Raw genomic sequence first — 21,637 nt, forward strand, 5'->3', positions numbered from 1 at the left:
AATTGTTTCAAGATATATCAAGAGTATTGAATTCAAGATGAGAGAGTTTTGACATAATGAAAATTTGTTACCTGAGTCTTCCTAAAAATTTGATCAGAGTCTCGTGCTGATAACGTGTTGTAAAATAAATAAAAGATATACTAAATATAAAATAAAGATGTATAAATAGAAGACTCTAGTATTAATATAATTAGCTCAATAATAATTCATATATGCATTTACTAATATTATATGTTGTAATGTATATATATATAAAGAGAGAAAGAAGTATTGAAGATAAAGAAAGAGAGAAAATTAATTTTTGTTGTATTGCTTGTGTCTTGTACGTAAGGCTATGAAGTCTTATTTATAACTTTACAAATTCAACTTTCATTAAAATTAGTCTACATAATAATTTTAACTCTCTCTCTTGAAAACTTCAACCGCCTGTATTATTAATGGACATCTATCTGTCATTCTTATCACAACAGCTTGTTGAAGTCTTTTTATAATGTTGAGTTGATAGTAAGTTTATTAATTAATTCACTAAATATTTATTGACCCTTTACATTGAAAACATCCATTAAACATTTAAAATTCATTTGAAAAACTAAAAAACCTACTTAGTCCATTGAATCTTTTTTTATAGTCTAGAATGTATGACAATTTTATTAAACAATTTACTAAGCATTTTATTGTTATATATTTAAAGGAACCACTAAATATTTAAAACTCAAAGTAGAGAATAGAAGTGCAACAACTATAATTTAGGCTATAAATACAACGTATTTGACACTAGTCAAAACACTAGTAACAATTAATTCATTTCTAATTCAATTTTTCTCAAGTACTCTTCTTACGCTTTGTTTTGTGAAACCCTAGAAACTTGTTTCTGTAGAATTGATTTGCTGGGTTCATCAACCTAATATCAATCTTCTAATCTTTCATAACTCTTGAAACCATTCTCACATGGTATCAAGAGCACAGGTTCAGATCCATGGCTCTCACTCTTTCTTCAATCAATTCCAAGAATTTTCTTTCCTCAATCACAGACAAGCTCAATGAATCGAATTATGTAACCTGGCAGCAGCATGCCCTGTTTGCTTTTGGTGGACAGAACCTAGAAGATCATATTCAAGAAGGCAAGGCACCGCCACAATTTGAATATGATGCTGCTCAAGCTGCTGGTACTATTTCTGCAAAGTATACTGATTGGATTCAACAAGATTACAATTTGTGTTCTTAGATTCTTGTGCCTGTCAATCCATCAATCAAGAATCGAATTGCATACTGCATGGGTGCTCTTGAGATCTGGCAGAAGTTGCAACTCTAGTTTGCTGAAAATACCAAATAAAAAATCAAACAACTTCGCCATCAACTCAAATCCATCAAGAAAAGGAATCTTTAAGTTTCTGAGTATCTTTCAAAAATCAAAGGTCTTGTTGATTCTCTAATTGCTATTGGATATCATATCAACAATGAAGATTACATTGAAACCATTTGTAATGGACTTCCTGAAGATTTCAAGTTGTATCACATTGGTGCAAGCAAAACCTGAGTTGTTCAGTATCGGAGAGATTGAGAATATGCTTCTTTCTCATGAAGATACAATTGACAAATTCAAACAAGCTTCTTTTCCTACAGCTCAAGTGAATCTAACTTAATCTGCACCTACCAATCCAAGAATGTATGCTAGAGGCTTTGGAGGAAGAAGAGGTGCACGTGGTGCTCTAGTGATTCTGCTTGGTATCCAGACACTGGTGCCACCAATCATCTTACTAATGACTCTTCAAGCTTGATCTCAACCTCTAATTACATTGGCCCGGATCAACTATATCTTGCTCCGTTCAGGTATTCCAATCAACAAGATTGGACACTCTTTTCTTGCCGATCCTCATTCTAGTTCTGTTTTTGTTTTGAAAAATCTTTTACACATACCAGCTTTAGCAAAGAATCTTATCATTGTTTCAAAATTTTGTTTCGATAATGGAGTTTTCTTTGAGTTTCATCCTTATCATTATTTGGTTAAATCTCATGTATCCAAGGAAGTGCTCCTTCGGGGTCTACTTAATAAACATGGATTATATGCTTTTGATAGTCTTAACATCCATAGGAATTTAAATGATAATTGTCAAATTCAGTCTTTTTTAGCTTCTTGTAGACAGAATCTTGAACTTTGGTATAAAAGACTTGGCATCCTGCTATGAATATTGTTCAAACTGTGCTCAACCATTGTAACATTCCATCTAATATGAATAATATAGATTCTATTTCATCTATCTTCAAATCTTTTTGCATGGGAAAAATGCATACACTCCCGTTTTATCCTTCTGATACAACTTATACTCATCCTTTGCAATTGGTATTTTTAGATTGTGGGGTCCTACTCCAACTCTCTCTAGATCTAGCTACAAGTTTTATATTAGTATAGTTGATGCCTTTACTCGATACACTTGTTTATATTTAATTTCAACTAAAGCTCAAGTGTTTCCTGTCATGCAACAGTATAAAAATTAAAGCAAACAGGTTTCTCTTTGAAATCCATTCAAACTGATAATGCACAAGAATTTTTATCCAATGAGTTTAAAGCTTTTCTACAACATCATGGTATTTTACATTGCTTATCATGTCCATACACAGTGAAGATTTGTGAATGGCCTAGAAAAAAGGGGTTGAATCTATAGCCTCCTTTTTGAACCTTTTTTGCTTTTAGCTTCTGATTGGAATTGACAATTTGTTGTTGATATGTTTGTTAAGATGAAATTTAGGAGACAATTTTATTTTATCTCTTCACGAAATGTTCATAAATTAGTTACTTTCGGATAGCTGTGACTTCTGAGAAATATGTAATGCATGAGACACTTTTATTTTGTCTCTTAGCAAAGAGAAACGGAAGAAGAGTAGAGAAGAGAAAATCACACAGCCATGTATCCTGGCTCAGCCACCATGTGCAATGTGACCTACATCCAATCTCTACTACAACAATGGAGGAATTTTCACTATCGTTCACAAAGATTACAAACACCAATTTCCCTAGAATTCAACCCAATCTTATATGGGACAAACCCAGCTTCTACCCAAGCTAGATTTGCCTAGGTTTACTTCCTAGATTTTTAACCACTAAGTGCTCACCCAACTTAGCAAGGGAATCTCTTCAGAATCATGTGTACAAAATAAAAAAACATACAAAAGAGCTTTGACGGAATTTTCTGGCTTTTTCTAATAACTCTATCTTTTCTCTCAATGGTTTTTACTGATTCCTCACATAATGCTTTTTTCTATTGAAAAGAAACAAAGAAAAAATGAACACTAAAGAACAAAAAATTCAGTGTAAATTTTGAAGGAGAAGAAGGATTTAACTTGAAAGCTATGAGAATCCAAACTGTGTTCTCACTCCTTGAATCAATCTCTGGTTGTTTACCCCTTTAATAGAGGAGTAAAGTTCCTAAAGCTTGAACCTTGGCTTGAACAGTTGACTACCTTCTTCTCCAATGTCATAGCAGCAATAGCAGTAGTGCAGAAGACAACAGTAATGATTAAAGCAAATATGCAATCAAATCCAACTGCTTCTCTTTCATCCTTTTTCAATCTTCTTTAAATATCTAAGTGTATATAAAAAATTTGGCTCCAAGTTTTATTCTTGACCTTTGAACAACCAAGATGGAAAATATTTTTTGATTTACCTCTTTGATTTGATCTTGGCTTCTGAACCCTAGCTTTTGACTTTCTTAGTTTTGGTAATCCACTTTTTTTATTTGAATCCTAATCAGACTTTCTCTTTCTCGCTTTCTTTTGGTATGCTTCACATGGATGAGAGAGAGAGAAGAGAAGAAAGAAGAGAGAGAATTGGTTTGGTGACTTTGATTTGGTTCAGATGAAAATGAAGTTTCATTTCTTAGTTAGCAACCATTTCCTTAGGCCATGAGAGTGATATGATCTTGAGCTTGGACTAACAATTTGGCCTTAAGCTTGTTTTTGATTCTGATGGGAAAGTGTTGGTATGATTAGTGATCGGCAACTATTCCCTTGAAGCTTATAAGCCTAAAGCTTGTTATTGGGCCTGTTTTGCTTTCTATTATTTTCTGCACAATTTACAAACTAATCACACACATAATTGAATTTTTAACCCAATAATAATATTTAGTCATTATCAATTAATTTATTATTTCTTTAAACTCAACACATATATCAGCAGTAAGGAGTGGTGGAGAGGAAGCATAGGCACATCACTGAGATGGGCCTCACCCTCCTTGCCACTGCCACTCTACCATTTGAATATTGGGAAGATGCATTTCTCAATTTTGCTTTTCTAATAAATAGACTTCCTTCCAAAGTTTTGCAATTCAAAAGTCCATATGAAATGCTACATAATTCTAAACCAAACTATTCAATCTTGAAAATTTTTGGTTGTACCTGTCTTCCTCACTTAAGACCCTTTAACAAACACAAAATGGATTATAGATTTGATCAATGCATTTTTTTAGGATATGCACCTCAATCTCTTGACTTTAAATGCACGAACAAAGACAAAAAAGTGTTTATTGTTAGGAATGTTATTTTTTATGAAGGAATTTTTCCTTATGCATCTATGTTTCCTAGTAACTCCTCTTCTGCTTTATCTAAATTTGATTCTAATATGATGATTATTTACCTGTTTCCAACATTTTCACTGCTACCTCTAATCATAAATATGATCATGACAATAATTCTCTTATGAATTTATCAAATACTTCTAATCTCCCTGCTACTATCTCAAATTTGTCTCCATCCTTTACTACTACATCTTCTAATTCTGATCACAATGTCTCTACTAATACTATTCCAATTTCAAGGACTGATACTCAGTTATCTCCTATTTCTAAAAGCTCCTCATCTTGTATGATTACTAACACTCACTCTATGCAAACCAAGTCTAAATTTGGTATTACCAAACCTAAGACATATACTACTACAATGTCTAAGCATGACTTAGTAAACAATATTCCTAGGAATGTTCCTCAAGCTCTACACAGCCCCCATTAATTTCAAACTATAAAGGAGGAGTACAATGCTCTTCAACAAAATAAAACATGGCAATTAGTCACAGCTCTTCCTAATGCCACTGTTATTGGTTGCAAATAGATTTTCTATAATAAGAGAGGGCCTGATAACTCAACTAAAAAATATAAAGCACGGCTGGTAGCTAAGGACTGTCATCAAGTTGAAGGGATTGATTACTCCCAAATATACAGCCCAGTTATTCGGCCAACCATTATTAGAACTGTTTTATCAATAGCATTATCAAAAGGCCCTTGTGTCAATTTGATTTTAATAATGTCTTCTTGAATGGCAATTCATCTAAACATGTTTATATGATGCAGCCCCAAGGCTTCTCTACATTTGATTCTATTATTGTTTGCAAGTTAAATAGGGCCATTTATGGTCTAAATCAGGCTCCCAGGGCCTGGCTCTTTTTAATTTTGGTTCTGTTAACACCACTGCTAATCCCTCTCTCTTTGTTTGTTTTATAACTACTTCAACTTATTTTTTACTTGCTTATGTTGATGACATTGTCATCACAGGCGACAATACCAAGGAATTGGAATCTTTAATTTCATAATTACATGCTAAATTTTCACTCAAAGATCTTGGTCAGCTGCATTTCTTTCTTGGTCGAGTTCAATTATTTAAAATCTGGTGATCTTCATGTCTCACAGTGCAAATATATATGATAAACGTGCTAACATGGATGAGTCTAATTGCATGTCTACACCATGTTGCCCTCAGTGAAATTAACATCTTAAGGAACTGAACTTTTTGATGATCATATTCTCTATCGTTTCCTTGTTGGTGGACTTCAATATGTCACTCTTAACACATCCTATAATTACCTTCTCTCTAAATAGAGCAGCCAATTCATGCATAATCCACTGCTTCAACATTGGAAGATTGTCAAATGAATCCTTCGATATTTGGCAAGTATGACAAATCATGGAATTCAATTTACTAAAAACACTAACTATCGCCTTCTTGCTTTCGCAGATGCAAATTGGGCAAATGACCCTGATAATAGAAGATTCATTGCAGCTCCTTCAGTCATGGATCTTCTTGCAGTTCCTGGTTTCCAGCCTGATGGATTTGATGTCTTTTATTGGCATTGGTGTTGAGGTACTTGCTGTTTATTTATGCTGTGTTTGTTTATACTTTAGGCCGGGGATATGAGTATTTAGGATTTTAATATATTTATCGTTAATGTTATCTTGACAATTCTTATTGTTTATGATGACATGTGATAACTATTTTTGTTCACAGTTTATGTGGATGCCATACAACTCGCATGATGTTATTCAGGTGGTGCATCCCAAGATATAAGAGCCACGACATATGGCATTGTGGAGGCTGCGATGGCATTGATCTACTTTGTTGACGTAGAGTGGCATCAAGTGGATTAGGTGCTACCGCAGCTTGGTGGAGTATAGCATTGATCCCGTGTCGTCCTCGATATCGATTGTGTTGAAGGATGGCAAAGGCAGAGATCGGTGGTTTTCCAATATCTTATAGAGTTGGCACATTCATTGGACCAACAAGGCGCAACATGTGTTACGGTTTGATATTGTTCCAAAGCCAGGACCTTCATATGTGTACTTGGAGTGGTGGCATGAGCATGAAAAGAGACTCTTGTTGCCTCAGCTCCTCCTCGGTGACTCCAAGGCAGTTGTGATCCCAACTGAAGCAATGCAGAGAGGTCTATGATGTTTCTAATATGGATCAGGTTCCTAATGTACCAAACAAACATTGTGTTGAGCGAAGACGTCATGTTGGGACACGTTCGGGTCAGCGTGAGTGGAGGTTGCTTGACGATGCGAGTGATGCATTGGAAGGCAGGGGTCGAGGCCGAAAAGGAGCTAGGGGTCATGGCCAACGGGGAGGGAGGGGTGGTGGTCCTAGTAGAGCTTGACGTGGAAGGATAGGCAGAGATGATGATGATGGTGGTGGTGACGACGATAGTGATGGTGAGGATGATGGTGGAGATGATGGCAATGATAACGGTTGTGATGGAGGTGGTAGACGAGGACACAATGGTGGAGGAGGACATGATGGTAGAGATGTTGGTGGTATGGGTGGTGGTGGGTATGGAGGGGGTGGCAAAGGACATGATGGTGGAGATGCTGGTGGTATGGAGGGGGTGGCAGAGGCCCTACAGGCAGATATGATGGAGGGATGGGTGGGCGTTATGGAGGAGATGAGGGAGATTGTGGTGATGTAGCAGATGTTGGTGGAGATTGTTGCGGTGATGGTGTAGATGTTGGTTATGGTGGTGGTAGATTAGGTGGCGATGGAGGTGGCGGGGATGGTGGTGGAAGGTTTGGTGATTATTTTTGTCAGGGTTTCCAGCAGCGACGAGGCAGTGCATGAGATCCAGACATATATTAGCCTAAGTGAGATACTATCGGACTTGCTTGGCAATGAGGGCCTTGACGCGGAGTTTGGAGGGTCACGCTTCCTTGATGAGATTAGCGTTACTATGCAGGAGGATGACTTGGCGCGATGCAGATATCCGGTAGCCGGGCCCGAGACACACCTAGATGTGGATCTGAATGAGCCTCCTTCCGAACATTTGGATGACACATTCGCAATGGGCGGGACTCCCCCCTCGCATTCACCACAGATCCCCTGGCACATCCCGGTCCATCTACGTTAGCGGAGCGCATGTTTGGGTGTGCATATTGTAATTGGTTTGTCTATATGAATAATTATGTTTAACTGCTAATTGCTATACTTGATGTAACTGTTTTGATTGTGTTTGAACCTTTCTACTTATGTTTGTGACTGAAATTGGTTGGATTGTGGTGAATTTGATGTTAATTGAGTTGTTTAGGTTTGAGGCCGTGATTAATTATGTGGTGGGCTGGAGTTTGTGATTGGTTTGTGTTTTTGAATTAGTAAAGTATGAAAAATCAAACTAGTTCAGCATAGACTTAATGAATCTATACTTGAAACAAGTTGGTTATGCATGTTGTCTAAATTTTTTTTTAATATTTTGTATAAAAAGAAAATGTTTTGGATTTTGAAGAATTAACGGATTTCTCTTTTAAAAAGGATTTTGAATTTTCGAATGTAAACCTTTAGTTTTTGAAAATACCTAAGACGAGCAACGATTACTGTACCTTGACTATAGTTTTATTTTACGTATCTTATTACTTTCTATTATATATATATACATTTAACAACAATACGTATACATAATATTATTAATTATAATTTTTAATTATATTAATTAATTATTATATATCGTTATTCACTTTTCAAAATGTTCGCTATGTTTATAGTCATCAATAGTTATTTTTTAATTTGTTTCAATTAATTCATATTATATGCATAAATTTTTTTTGTACATGATACGGATTACTACATTAATATTCAACTAGAAAAAGTATAGGTAATCAACAATATTGGTAAACAATGTGAATAATAAAGATATCAAATATTTATTTTACTAGATGTGCTAATATTAATATTTAGGTGGATAATTTAGAGATATAATGTATTTTTATTTTATTAGTAATTATTAATATTATTCAAAAAATCATTAATTACCTAAGATTACCCATTCATCTATTATTAGGTTCAACTCAATCTCCCAAAACAACTCCATCCTAATTATTAATTGGACGAACCAAATGACAATTGAGGGAATGGAGATTGTCTCAACCTATAAGCGGGTATTATTACATGTTTAATCAAGGCAAGATGCATGAGTGGTAACCATTATTCTCTAAACGGTAAACAACATACAAATAGTTACGTTACTGATTAATTAACTCAACAGAACGTAATAAGCTCCTTTCCTTGCGCCCTCAATCACCCAAAACCTGAAAGGTGGCATATGCCATCCACGTATTCAGTTTTTCCCGCTCTAACTAAATATAATTAATTAACCAGATAAATGACTCGGCAATTTTATAGATATAAAAGACAGATAGAGAGGAAACAAGAGATAGCATTTTCATTTTGGCGCGCACTTTCGGGGGAGAGTGCGTGGTTTGTGACCACCACACTGACGATCGAACACGGCCAGATCCACCGCCTCCCCCGTCACACGCCACCACTAATTATAATAATCCGTGCGTCGCATATATATCAAAACAAAATCATAAAATGTCGGTTGCAGCTCCGTTTCAGCTCCTAGAAATAAACATCATATCGGCGCAGGATCTTGCGCCGATTTCGAAATCCATGCGAGCCTACGCGGTGGCGTGGTTGAACCCTGAGCGCAAGCTAGCCACGCGGGTCGACGAAGTAGGTCACACCAACCCAACGTGGAACGAGAAGTTCGTGTACAGGGTTGATGAAGACTTCCTCAGCAACGAAAATTCCGTTATCATGATCGAGATCTACACCAACGCATGGCTTCGCGATGTTCTCGTCGGCACCGTCGGCGTCCTCGTCAGCAACCTCATCCCGCCCTCCTCTCGCTCCGGGAACCGCAAGCCAAACCTCCGATTCGTCGCGCTTCAGATCCGAAGGCCCTCCGGTCGCCCTCAGGGGATCCTCAACATCGGCGTCACGCTCCTCGATAGCACAAAGAGGAGCATGCCTATGTATTCCGAACTCAGCAACTCCGCCGTCGGTTATTGGGATCTGAAGGACCCTAAGAAGATGACAAAACACCAAAACGACGACGCCGAGAGCCAGGACAACGGTATCAACGATCCGAAGCTCTTGACGCTGCAGAGATGCCAGAGCGAGAAGAACGATTCAACAATCAACGATTATACCTACCAAGGAGCGGGCCAAAACTTCTATGCCCACGACGGACACGACGAGTCGGAGTTTCTCACTCTGCGGAAAGGCACACCAATTGTGAACTTAAACGGTTCGTTGTGTTCGGATGTAGGTCCGTCGCCATCGGTGGTGGCGGCGGCAATAGCAAAAGGATTGTATCCGATGCCGGCACTGCCACCGAGATCGGCAGAGAGTTCGGCGATCGACGGTTGGACAGGGAATAGCAACTCGGAAGTAGGGATGAGGACGAAGATTGAGAGATGGAGGATTGAGCTTACCCCTGCTTACGATCTGGACCATCAACAATCGGCGCCTCCATCGGAAGTTAGTGAAGAGTTTGAGGTGAAGAAATACAAAAGCTCTAAGCGCGTTGTAGGTAAAACGCCGGGGAGGCGGAGTAGCGTAGGCGGGAACCGGCAGCAACAGCAGCAGCAGAAAGGGCTGTTTTCGTGCTTCGGGACGGTGTTTGGGTGTGAGATCTCAATTACTTGCGGCGGAGGCAAACGGAAGAAGAGGCATCAGGGGAAGAGCCACGTAATAAGTGGATCAGAGCTTACTTACGATGAATCATCTCAATGCAGAGATTAATTGATTAATTAATTTGTTAATTAAATTAAACAGGGTCAGGTATTACTTTAATTAATCATTAATTGATTAGCTACTCTGGAGATTAGTATCGTGTGCGATGCAGGAGCAGCCCCCTCGCGAGACATGCATGGTAGTAGTGGGATTATTGTACGTAGGCGCTGTAAATTGGGATCCGCAATTTTGATTAATTAATGGTTGGATGTATGTAGATGCAGCAGAAGAAGGTGTAGCTTTGTTAGAGAGGATATCAGATTCTTTTTTCCCTTTTAATTTTTTTTAATTAACTTTTCTGTTAACAAGTGTATATTTGCATTCCATGGAATGGATTATATATACTGGAGTTTGTATACCCGATTATCTTCAATGAATAATTTCTTTTAATTTATTGGAACTTTCATATTTTATTTAAGTCTTGTTAAATTTAAGAAAAACTCAAGAATTAGTAGAAGTTAATATTTTTAGTTATTAATTTAATTTTTTTAGTTTAATAATTTAATATCATATTTTTTATTTATATTTTAAATATTATTGATTAACTACTGATAAAAAATAATAAATTATGTTCTATATGTATCTATTTATTTTCAGTTGTGCTAATCCTTGAAGCTAAATAAAAATATTTTTTAAAGTAAGGAGATTGATATATAAAGAAGTAAAATAATATTTTAATCATTTCTAAATTTATAATTTTTATTATTTGTGAGTTCACCATTTTAGTTCTAACATAATTAAAATATTATTTTATCATTTTTACCAATTTTTCTTTATATTTGAAAGACTAACATGCTAATCAGGCGAACTATATTTTTTTTAACTTTCTAGTGAAAAATACTTGAGAGCCACTATTTTAAGTACAAGAAAAAATAGAGAGTTTACTAATGTGAGTTTAAATGTAAGACTAAAACAGTCACCAAAAAAAAAAACATAAGACTAAAACAAAACAAAAAAAATTATTGATCATCTAGCACTTTTATTTTCAAACAGACTACATAAATTTTCTTACAAGATTCGAAAAAAAAAAAAAGAAATCCATAATCTTTATTATTGTCACCACACTTTCTATTTCATCTTAGAAAAAATATTAGGAACTAATATTTTTATTAATATTTAGTCAATATTTTATTTTTATCTTATTAGAATTTATGAATTAAATTTTTGAGTTTATAATTTATTACTTAAAATTTAAAATATTGTTCAAATATTAATAAAAAAAAATAAATTTTGTTAGTTATATAACATTGCTTAAGTGATTTGTTAAGCTAGCCAATTTATATGATTAACATTACCTATTTAACCCATGGGTCTAATAATTATGTCTATGGTAATGTACACTAATTAAAAATTAGTGATTTGTTGTTACATAGGTAATTTGAGATAGGTAGATTGAGTTTGTAGGATTGATCTAAACGTCAAAGGAAGGTGGTATCCGATTTATATGTATTTGAGAGCTGCCGTCCAAGTTGTGTGTTTGGAAAATGGGGGGTAGTACTTGCAAAGATATTCCGATGCCTAAATCAGTAAGGAAGTAAGCAGATTTAGAGTATATTGGAACTTAACTTTTACCTGAGTGTGTCAGTGTATTTATAGTGGTGATTCAATAACTACCGTTGGAGTAGTTTCACTTCTGAAGGTGGATAATCGTCCCTTTATCCTAAGGTTGTTGAGATATTGTTTCTGGAAGTGGACGAGAGATTTAAGGAGACAGTTACTTATTTGAATAAGTGTTGTCTGTCAGTTCATCTCGAACCCGACCTTTATAGGGAGGGATTTACGTCGAATCCGACCTCTTTTTTGGGAGGTCGGTTAGGTGGTGAAGGCCAACTTTTAAATTGGATCTTTTGACTCACTTTGATCTGAACCATAGTATTGGGTCAAAATATGAATATTTGTATATAAAAAAAAAGATTAAAATATAAAACAAGTATTGAAAATGTATGAAATAATATATATAAATATATAAAAATATATAATAGTTAATTTAATTGTTATTTTTATGTATATATAATATTTTTTTTAAAGTATAAATGAATCATATACTGATTTTATAGCTATTAAATACCCTTAAAAAGAATTAGGGTTGAGTTAAACTTAAACATCCCATGAATTGAATGGAATGGATTAGAGTATTACAGTATTATTGAACGATTAAAGTTTGTCCCAATTTTAGGTTTCTTCTCTAATCTACCGCGGTAGTTTAGTCTCATCTTGATAAACATCAAGGTGGTTTATGGAGATTATAAAATAATAATTATATACAACTAATTTAAATTAGTTAATATTAACTAATTTTTTATTATAAAATTATTTCTTAATTTTTTATTAAATATAAAATAAATAAACAATATATATAAAGATTGACTGATATTAAGTAAAAAAGAAATTAATTATTAGTTAAACTCAACAACAATTAATAAAAATCAAGGTTGCGATAATCGAATCGGTTATTGAACTGATCGAGTGACTGATTCAATAGTTCAATGATTTAACCAGTATCGAACTGTAGTTGAACTAATTTAATTAAATATATAATAAAATTATAAAATATTTAATATATAATTACAAATATTTAAATTTAATAATTTCTAGACTAAAAAAATTCAAAAAGAATTATATCAATCAGAGTCTATTTTATTTAGCAACTAAAATTGAACTTATCACTGTTTTTGACAATTATATCAATTAAGGTTCTGAAAATTAGATCGGATTGGCTAGTTTAATCGAAAATCGGTCACCTGGCCAGTTCGATTAACCCTAGAATCACCTTGTAAAAAATCGATAAAAAAACTGGTCAAATTGGTGGTGAATCGGCCAATTTTTTAAAGGTACCGATTTTTTACCTGGGGCCATAAACGGCGTCATTTTGAGACGCGAAAAAAAAAAGAAATTCGCATTCGCTGACCACCTGACCCCGGTAACCCAACCCAACCCAACCCCTTATGCAAACTGGAGACCTCATTCCCTTCACTCACCAGCCACCACACATTCAACCCTAATTTCACTTCCAAGTTCCAATCTTCATCCAACAACGAAGGCCACCATCCCTCTCAGTCTACCACAATCGATGCTATCACCGGGTAGAAGGACCTCCAACGGGCGGAAGGAAATCACCGTCACAGATTTAAGCTACTGCAGCGGCGTCGTCGTTTGAACTCTGAAGCTGGTCTGGTCGCCTGGTCGGCGTCGTCTGCTTGTCTGGTCAGCGGAAGCTGCTCTGTCAACGTCGTCAAAAGTTGCTCTGTTCTACCGCTGTGACCTAGACGCCTTCTCTACTCTGCGCCACAGTGAGTTGTACTGGTTTTACAACCATTTTTTATTTTGTTAATGAATTATATGAATTAATATGCAGAGTTCTTTATTTGGTTAATTATATGGATTGATGTAGAGTTCTGCTTCTGTATGTAATAGCTGCGGTATATAATTCAATTTTGGATTATTTGGTCAATTAATTTATTTGGTTAATTATATGTAATAGTTGCTAAAATTTGAATTTTGCTAAAATTTTGGATTTTGAATTTTGCTAGAATTGTTGTAATGGCTGATGTATGTATTATGTAATTCTCTGAATTTTGCTATATGTAATTCACTCATTTCAGTAATTTGTAATGGCTGGCCTGTTGTATGTAAATTCAATTTTGATTCCTGAATTTTGTTGTAACTGACTAATTGTTGTAATGGTTGTTGTATGTATTTCACTAATTTATAATTTGTATATTGTATATAACTTAGATGGAACAAGCACAAATTGATCAACAACCACATGATAATGCTGTCTGAGAATCTCAAATAGATTCTTTTCGAGGAAAATCTGACCCAACTTGAAAATATTTTACTGTGAAGTATGACAAAAATCACAAGTCGCAATATACATGTATCTTTTGTTTGAATACTTATAATGGAGGAGGTATATATAGAATGAAATATCATCTAGCAAAAATTTTTGGACAAATTAAAGTATGTAACAAAGTCATTGAAGAGGTTGAACTTCAATTCAAGAGGCTATTGATGGAAAATAAAAAAAAAAGATGGAAAAAAATTTGAGGAGGAGTCTTATAGTGTGGAACCACAAGCACAAGAGTCTGAATCGCCTAACCCCGTACATCATGCTGTTCCTACAACAATGGGAGACAAAGAAAAGAGAAGAGCTGTTGTTGCTACACAAATTGAAAGTTAGTTTAAAGAAGGGACTATTCCAGGGTCTCAACTGACTTTGAAAAGTGTTTTGGCCAGTAAAAAAATCGCACAAGGCTAAGTTGGGATTTTCTAAATGGATCATTGATGCACATATTCCTTTCAATGCAATTCAATCACCTTACTTTTAACCTGCATTGGATGGTATTGCTGCAATTGGATCTGATTTTAAAGGACCGTCATATGATGAAATGAGAGTTCATTTGTTGGCCGATCTTAAGAAAGAGTGTCAGTTACTTGTCGAAGGCTATAGGAGCTCGTGGAAAAGCACTGGTTGTACACTGATGGCAGATGGCTGGACTGATCAAAATCAAAGGCAACAAACCTTAATTAACTTTCTAGTTTATTTTTCGGCTGGTATGTCATTTGTCGATGCCTTGTTTACTTTGTTTTTTAATGTTATTGAGTGGGTTGGGCTTAGTAATATTGTGCATGTGGTCAGTGATAATGCTGTTAATTATGTATCTACTGGAAAACTCATTCATGAAAAGTATCCAAATATTTTTTGGTCTCCTTGTGCTACTCATTGTATCAATCTTATTTTGAAAGATATTGCAAGTATTCCTCACATAGCTGACTTGTTTCCGGTGCCTCCAAAGTGACTGTGTACTATTGTGAAAAATTGTTGGTTCTCTTATTAAGTTGTTGAGGATTGTTGATGTTGATGAGAAATTCTCTTTGGGATACGTGATTGAAGGCATGCAAAGAGCAAAAAATGCTATCAAAACAATGCTTAGAAATCAAAAAGCTGCTTATACGCCATACACAAGTATCTTGAAAATGCGGTGGGATAAGCATTTGAAGCGGATCTCCATGCATGCGGTGGCACGCTTTCTAAATCCAGGTTTTTTCTATAGTGAGGGTTTTGTTGAGAAGGCAAATATCTTAAGATCTTTACTTGATTTGCTTGATGTTGAATCACTTTACGATAACTCAATTGCCGCAATGCAAGAGATATAATTGTATCGAGATTGTAAAGAAAGTTTTGGGAGGGAAAGTGCCAAGAGAACGGCAACAAAACTCGAACCTGGTAAGTTATTTTATTTCCAAGTTCAATTTAGTTTGAAAGTTTAATATCTTGAGTGATAAATATTAAATAATATTTGATTTTTATATCTATGTAGGTGAATGGTAGAGGTTACATGGTAGAAGTGCTCCTAAATTGCAAAAAAAATGGAAATTTGTCTTCTTCATCAAACATCTTCTTCATCTGGATGTGAGAGAAACTGGAACCTTTTTGAACAAATCCATTCAAGGCGGAGGAACCGGTTAGAGCATCAAAGACTATGTAACATTGTTTATGTGACCTATAACCTACGCCTTCAATCTAGGTTGTATCGAAAGAAAAGGAATTATGATCCAATTGACATTCAAAGCATTAACACCATAGATATTTGGGTAATGGCAGATGAGGATGATCCTGAATTTACTAACGGAGATGTTGAAGGCATTGAAAGTCTAATATATACAGATAATGCTATGCCTTCGTATCCTAATGATGAGTGACATAGCAAATTTTGTTTCCTTCCATAAAGATATATGTTGTTCATTTTGATTTCTTATTGAGGTTTTTTTTTTCTATTTTATATTTTTATTAGATGGAGGAGACATAAAAATTAAAGTGGATATGTTTGATGTTGTAATTGAATCTTCAAATACTTCTTTTGGTGGTACTTCTGAAGATGGTGGCTTTGAATTACTTGTTTATGATGGAGACATTGGAACACATGACACTTAATGTTAATTATGATTTTCGATGAGTAGGGTATGATTTTAGACATACTTTAATATGGATTTGTTAGTTAAATATTTATTTAGCTTTGTTTTTCTTTAATTAATTTAGTTATTAATTATTTAATTAAATATTTTTTAATTAACTTAATTAAGTAACAAGATATTTATGTTTCTAGTTATTAAATATTTAAGTAAATAATTTTTTTAATTTTATTATTACTTAAATTAAGTTATTAAGTTGATGGTTTACTTGTTGTTAGTTATTTAAGTAAATATTTTTATTTAATGTAAGTTATAAGGGAGATGGGAAATGAATGTTGTTATTAATTATTTAACTAAATATTTTAATTTAAATTAAATTATATAGACTTTTATTAATTTAGTTATTAATTATTTAACTAAATATTTTTACTTAATGTAAGTTACCCTAAGCCTTACTTCGCGTCGTAAAGCAAAGGTTAATCAAAAGTTACGACAATTCTAAAGCTTATACATATTATATATAGAAAAAATAATATATTCTAGAAACCCGATGAAGGATACAACTCAAAAACAGAGTTTGAAAAGCGCAAAGCGTACTCACGAAGCTACACTAAACGAAGCACAAGATATATGTACAGATATCAAGGTATATGTAAATAGGTATATCAAAAGATAATAATATAGAGATCTAGCCGCCGCTTGCGGAGTTTAAGCCAACTAGTCACATGTAGATATACAGAGCTTAGATAGTAAAACAGATTATACAATTTTTTCTCTCAAAGTAAGTCTCTAGGCAAAATAAATACAAAAGTGAGAGAAACTAAACAAAATAACCAAAAGACTTCAAAACATATCCAGGATCCTCCGCTCTGTCACCATCAAAGCAACTCACCGAGGTGGGTTGCAACCTGCATCTGAAAAAAATAACAACATATGGTATGAGAACCGGAGGTTCTCAGTATGGTAATAGTGTCCAGTGATGTAAGATATAAGACTTTGTGATGCCAGAGGCAATCCTAGAACTTCCCCATCACAAGATTCATCTTAAAGCATAATTAAAACATTGAAGCATATCTTGGATCCATAATAATAAAAGGGGTAATCTAATTTAGTGGATTTCTAAACTAACAACTCTTTGCTGTCCCACAGCCTTCACCAACTTATCCTCCATGCGATCCCATCGCCACCACCTTCCGAACCTCCTCAATCCCAGTAGAATACACAGATAATATCAATGCAAGAAAAGCACAAGTATAAGCATGTATATCAAGTAATTCAATTATGCAATTAGGCATGTTATACAATTAGGCAAGAAATACAAGTCGGCAAAGCAAGCAAACAGATAAAAGATGCGATATGCGGATCGAAAATGCGGATACCAACACAAAATTCGCAATCCGATCCGATTAGTGTGCGGATCCGATAGCCTTGCGGATCAGATCCATATCCGCAATTTTCGAATCGGATTCGGATAAACACTGCGGATATGAGGATTAGATCCGATCCATGAACACCCTTACATATTATATATAGCTTTGAATGAGAGTTGGAGGGTCTCGTGGCTTGTATCCACGATAAGTCGATAGTTGCCTTCTTGCCACGGCGTCTCATAAGAAGAAAAAAATTATTGTAAAAACTACCAAATAAAAGAGTAATTAATAAAAAAATGAGATCATCTTCTAATATATATGACCTTTTATAATGATAAAATAAAAATAGAAGGAATAAAATTTTATATTTTTATATTAGAAATAGAATTTAATATTTATCCTAATAAAATTAAATAATGGATTAGTTATAATTAATATATTTAAATAAATAAAACAAATCAAATAAAAATATTTTTAAAAATTAATCAAATCAATTAGTTAATGCAAATAATTAGTATAATTGATGTGATTTGATTTAATTTACTAAATTCAAAAAAATAAATAAAAAAATAATTGATTAAATTTAATGAATTAAAAAGACAAATAGAGAAACACTCTTTTAGGAGACAATAATTTTCTTAACTAAATTAATCTGTCTTTATTATATTCAATTAGAATAAATAACAAATTATCTATTTTAATATGCACCTTATAAATTAATAAATTAAAATAATTGATATAATAAATTATAATTAATTAATTGATATAATAAATTATAATTAATTAATTGATATAAATTATAATAAATTGTGTGATATTTAAATATCTAATCAAATCAATTAGTTGATATAATTAATTTACTGTAATGAATTGTATTTAACGAGTTAAAAGAAATAAATTGAAAAATATTTTTAATAATTAATTGTTTGATATAAATTATAATAAATTATGTAATATTTAAATATATAATCAAATCAATTAGTTTCTATAATTAATACACCGTAGTAACTTGTATTTAATGAGTTAAAAGAAATAAATTGGAAAATACTCTCAGAATCATGCCACGTCAACTTCATCATTAAGTGCAGAAATCCGATTTTTATATAATAGAATAGATAGGCTTTTATTAAGGTTTTACTTATAATATAAATTAATTTATTACGTAAACGTTTATATAATAGAATTTTTTTGTTGTGAAAGTTTTATAGCTTTATATGTTTACACATTTTTTATTCGTATTTTTTGTTGTTTACTAGAGATCTCGCCTACTTCTTTTCAGGAGAGTGAGTCGCACACTCCCACCAGTGGACGCCATTGTTCCCTACTTGAGGGAGGTTGGCTTCGATGACGTGGTGCTACTTAGAAATTTTGTGTTTGACAACTCCCTGATATTGGCATTTGTGGAGCACTGGCGTCCTGAGACCTACACTTTTCACTTGTCGTGGGGTGAGTGCACATCACCCTGTAGGACATTGCGTACCACCTCAGGGCTACATGTGCATAGAGAGCAAGTCAGTGGGTGCTTCCGTGATTTCCATACATGGTACAGGACTAAGGCTTGGGCGGTTACTCGGTGTTAGGCCTCCTGCAGTCCAGCAGCAAAGTCAGCAGAGGAAGGAGTCTTTCTACTTCAAGCTGACATGGCTTCGAGAGCGACTCCGACAGATGCCCAATACTGATGGTACGCAAGATGCTACATATTTTTTATGATTGGTGATTACCTGATATTGATAAATCAAATAATTAGGTCCATCTCCAATGGCTCCCTCTATGAGATGATTTTCTGAGGTGTCGTTCTCTATCTTGAGAGTCTGCAGTGCTAGCGTGGACGTACCATTCCCTATCCTCTGCAACACATCGCTCCACCACAAATATCGTAGGATGCACTCCTCTACTAGTATCATGGATATACTATAGATTCTCTTAGTGGTGTCCACCTGAGCAACAGATTTACATGTATCTCATGGTTGTGAGGTAATTGTTCACTACAATTTTGCGCTTTTCTTCATTTACGTAATTCAATATGATTAATTGAATCGTGGTTATTCTTGCAAATTTTCACAGGTTGATAGATATGACACAACAGAATAGGGACTAGTACAAGCAAAAAGTACTGCAATAGCGTCGGATGCTGGATCAGTTACAATTGGATGAGGTAAGCGAGTTACCCTTTTATTTGGTCACAGTTGCATAAATTACTCATACTTTTTTAGCACCTGTCACTGATGATTATTTCACAATGTATATTATTTCTTGTGAATGCCCTACAATGACGACTCTGTACTGCAGAACATCTGCCTGCCATGGCTGAAGGAAGGGTAGAGTGGGAGACATGGATGTCTATTGTTTTCCTCGTCTGCTTTAACATAGTTGAATTTTACCATGTTGATCGGGTGAAACGCCAGTTTAATAGCGAACAGCCAGTACCAGGGGACCTAGTCAACATTGACAGGTTCCTAACTACCACAGGACGTGGCGAGGATGTATGGTTGCCTACCAAGCTTCGTGAATGGTATGATCGGTGGAGGGCTAAACACGTGTCGATGGTCCTGAGACATAGTTCGTGCCAAATACATGTGTGCTCCTCCAACCCTACACATCTCCCAAACGAAATAACACATACATGGTTAGTATTTACACAAAATATAACAGTGATAAATGATATTAATTACACCACAGTTAAACGAGGCATCACCAATATCCGAGATTCTATTGGAGGGCAACATGGAGACTCCACGGGCATCCAGCTGCATATTGCTGGAAATAAACATGGTACTTTAATCGGTCCGACTCCACTACTTGGTACTCAGTACTTCTGCGAATGCTGCAATTCTTCACACCCTACATCACTGTATCTCTACTCTTGAAGCTGGGGCCAATACAAAACTCCACGCCACTATCTAAGTTGTAATTCTCTTCACCCATATTGAAAAATGAGTTTTCTCGTGCATCGCATCCAGATCTAGCGTCTGATAGTGACTAGGTACAGCTGAGAAGGCAGGAATTGGTTGTGGAGTAAAAAGAAGATACCGAACTGATGTCTCAACCGGCGTTTCGGGTATGAACTTTTCCTCGTCATCATCTTCAGAAGAACTACTCTTGTTGCTTTCCGCAATATACTCCTCGTCGGATTCCTCATCATCCACGTCCATGTCTTCGACTGAATTCGCAATGTGTATCGGTTGCGGTGCGAGAGGTGGGTCGTCCTACACTAAATTCGAGTGGCTAGATCCACGGCCACCAACATCGCAGACCTCTGCAGAAAGCTCCATGACTTATTGCGTCATGATTCTCCCATGGATGTCAAACATGAGCCACACATGCTCGTCGCCATGGAGGCAAAACAGACGAGAAAACTCCATTTCACATTGGTGCTAGCAATCTATACCCCACCCTTCCTATCTCTTTTCTCCCGCTACCACCAACATTACTCAATATCAGACTCTTCAAATCGGACAAAGAACTAACTCGTCAGGTGCGCAAAAGAATGGGATTATCACACTCAAATATCACGTCGGTGTCACTGTTTCTCATATGCCGATTGGGATACACACTTACAACCACATATCCACCACCACTAGACATTTTAGCTTATTTTTCGGAAGAAAGCCGGAAGAAAAGAAGAAGTGAAATGTTTGTGAAAAATACAAAAGGTTGCACATCTTTTTATAGCTGCTGAAAATTTATTGTAATGTATCTCGTTTATAGTGTAAACGTTATAATTTTTTACGTATTTTGTTTGCAGTGTAAATGAAATAAGAGTGCACATATCTCGTTTAATGTGTAAACAAGATAAGAGATAAAATATTATTTCAGTAAAAATGCTACAAATTATATATTTTGATAAATAAAAAATTTATTTTATTTATTTTAAAAAATTCCTTCACTATCTTTGGAGAAGAAAATAAATTTAAAAAAATATATCAGTTTTCTTACCCAAATTCCTGCCAATCAATTTTTTTTATCAGTTTTTATAAAGACATAAAAACAATAGAAATATTATATACATTAATTTTTGTATACCATTTTTT

The 21,637-nt window shown here is 34.7% G+C and overlaps 1 protein-coding gene and 1 long non-coding RNA gene across 2 annotated transcripts; both read left to right on the forward strand.

Moving 5' to 3' along the window:
- The first annotated feature begins 800 nt into the window (after positions 1–800).
- Positions 801–7,794, forward strand: LOC110273320 (uncharacterized). Its single transcript, XR_002364770.2, has 3 exons — positions 801–1,830; positions 6,001–6,126; positions 6,271–7,794. It is a non-coding gene; the product is annotated as an uncharacterized LOC110273320 (long non-coding RNA).
- A 1,157-nt stretch (positions 7,795–8,951) lies between these two features.
- LOC107491794 (uncharacterized) lies at positions 8,952–10,680 on the forward strand. Its single transcript, XM_016112714.3, has one exon. It carries the CDS (start codon positions 9,118–9,120, stop codon positions 10,330–10,332), a length of 1,215 nt encoding a protein of 404 aa, XP_015968200.1. The 5' UTR covers positions 8,952–9,117; the 3' UTR covers positions 10,333–10,680.
- The last annotated feature ends 10,957 nt before the right edge of the window (positions 10,681–21,637 follow it).

This window comes from Arachis duranensis, chromosome 6 (assembly GCF_000817695.3).
Source record: "Arachis duranensis cultivar V14167 chromosome 6, aradu.V14167.gnm2.J7QH, whole genome shotgun sequence".
Taxonomy (NCBI): Eukaryota; Viridiplantae; Streptophyta; class Magnoliopsida; order Fabales; family Fabaceae; genus Arachis; species Arachis duranensis.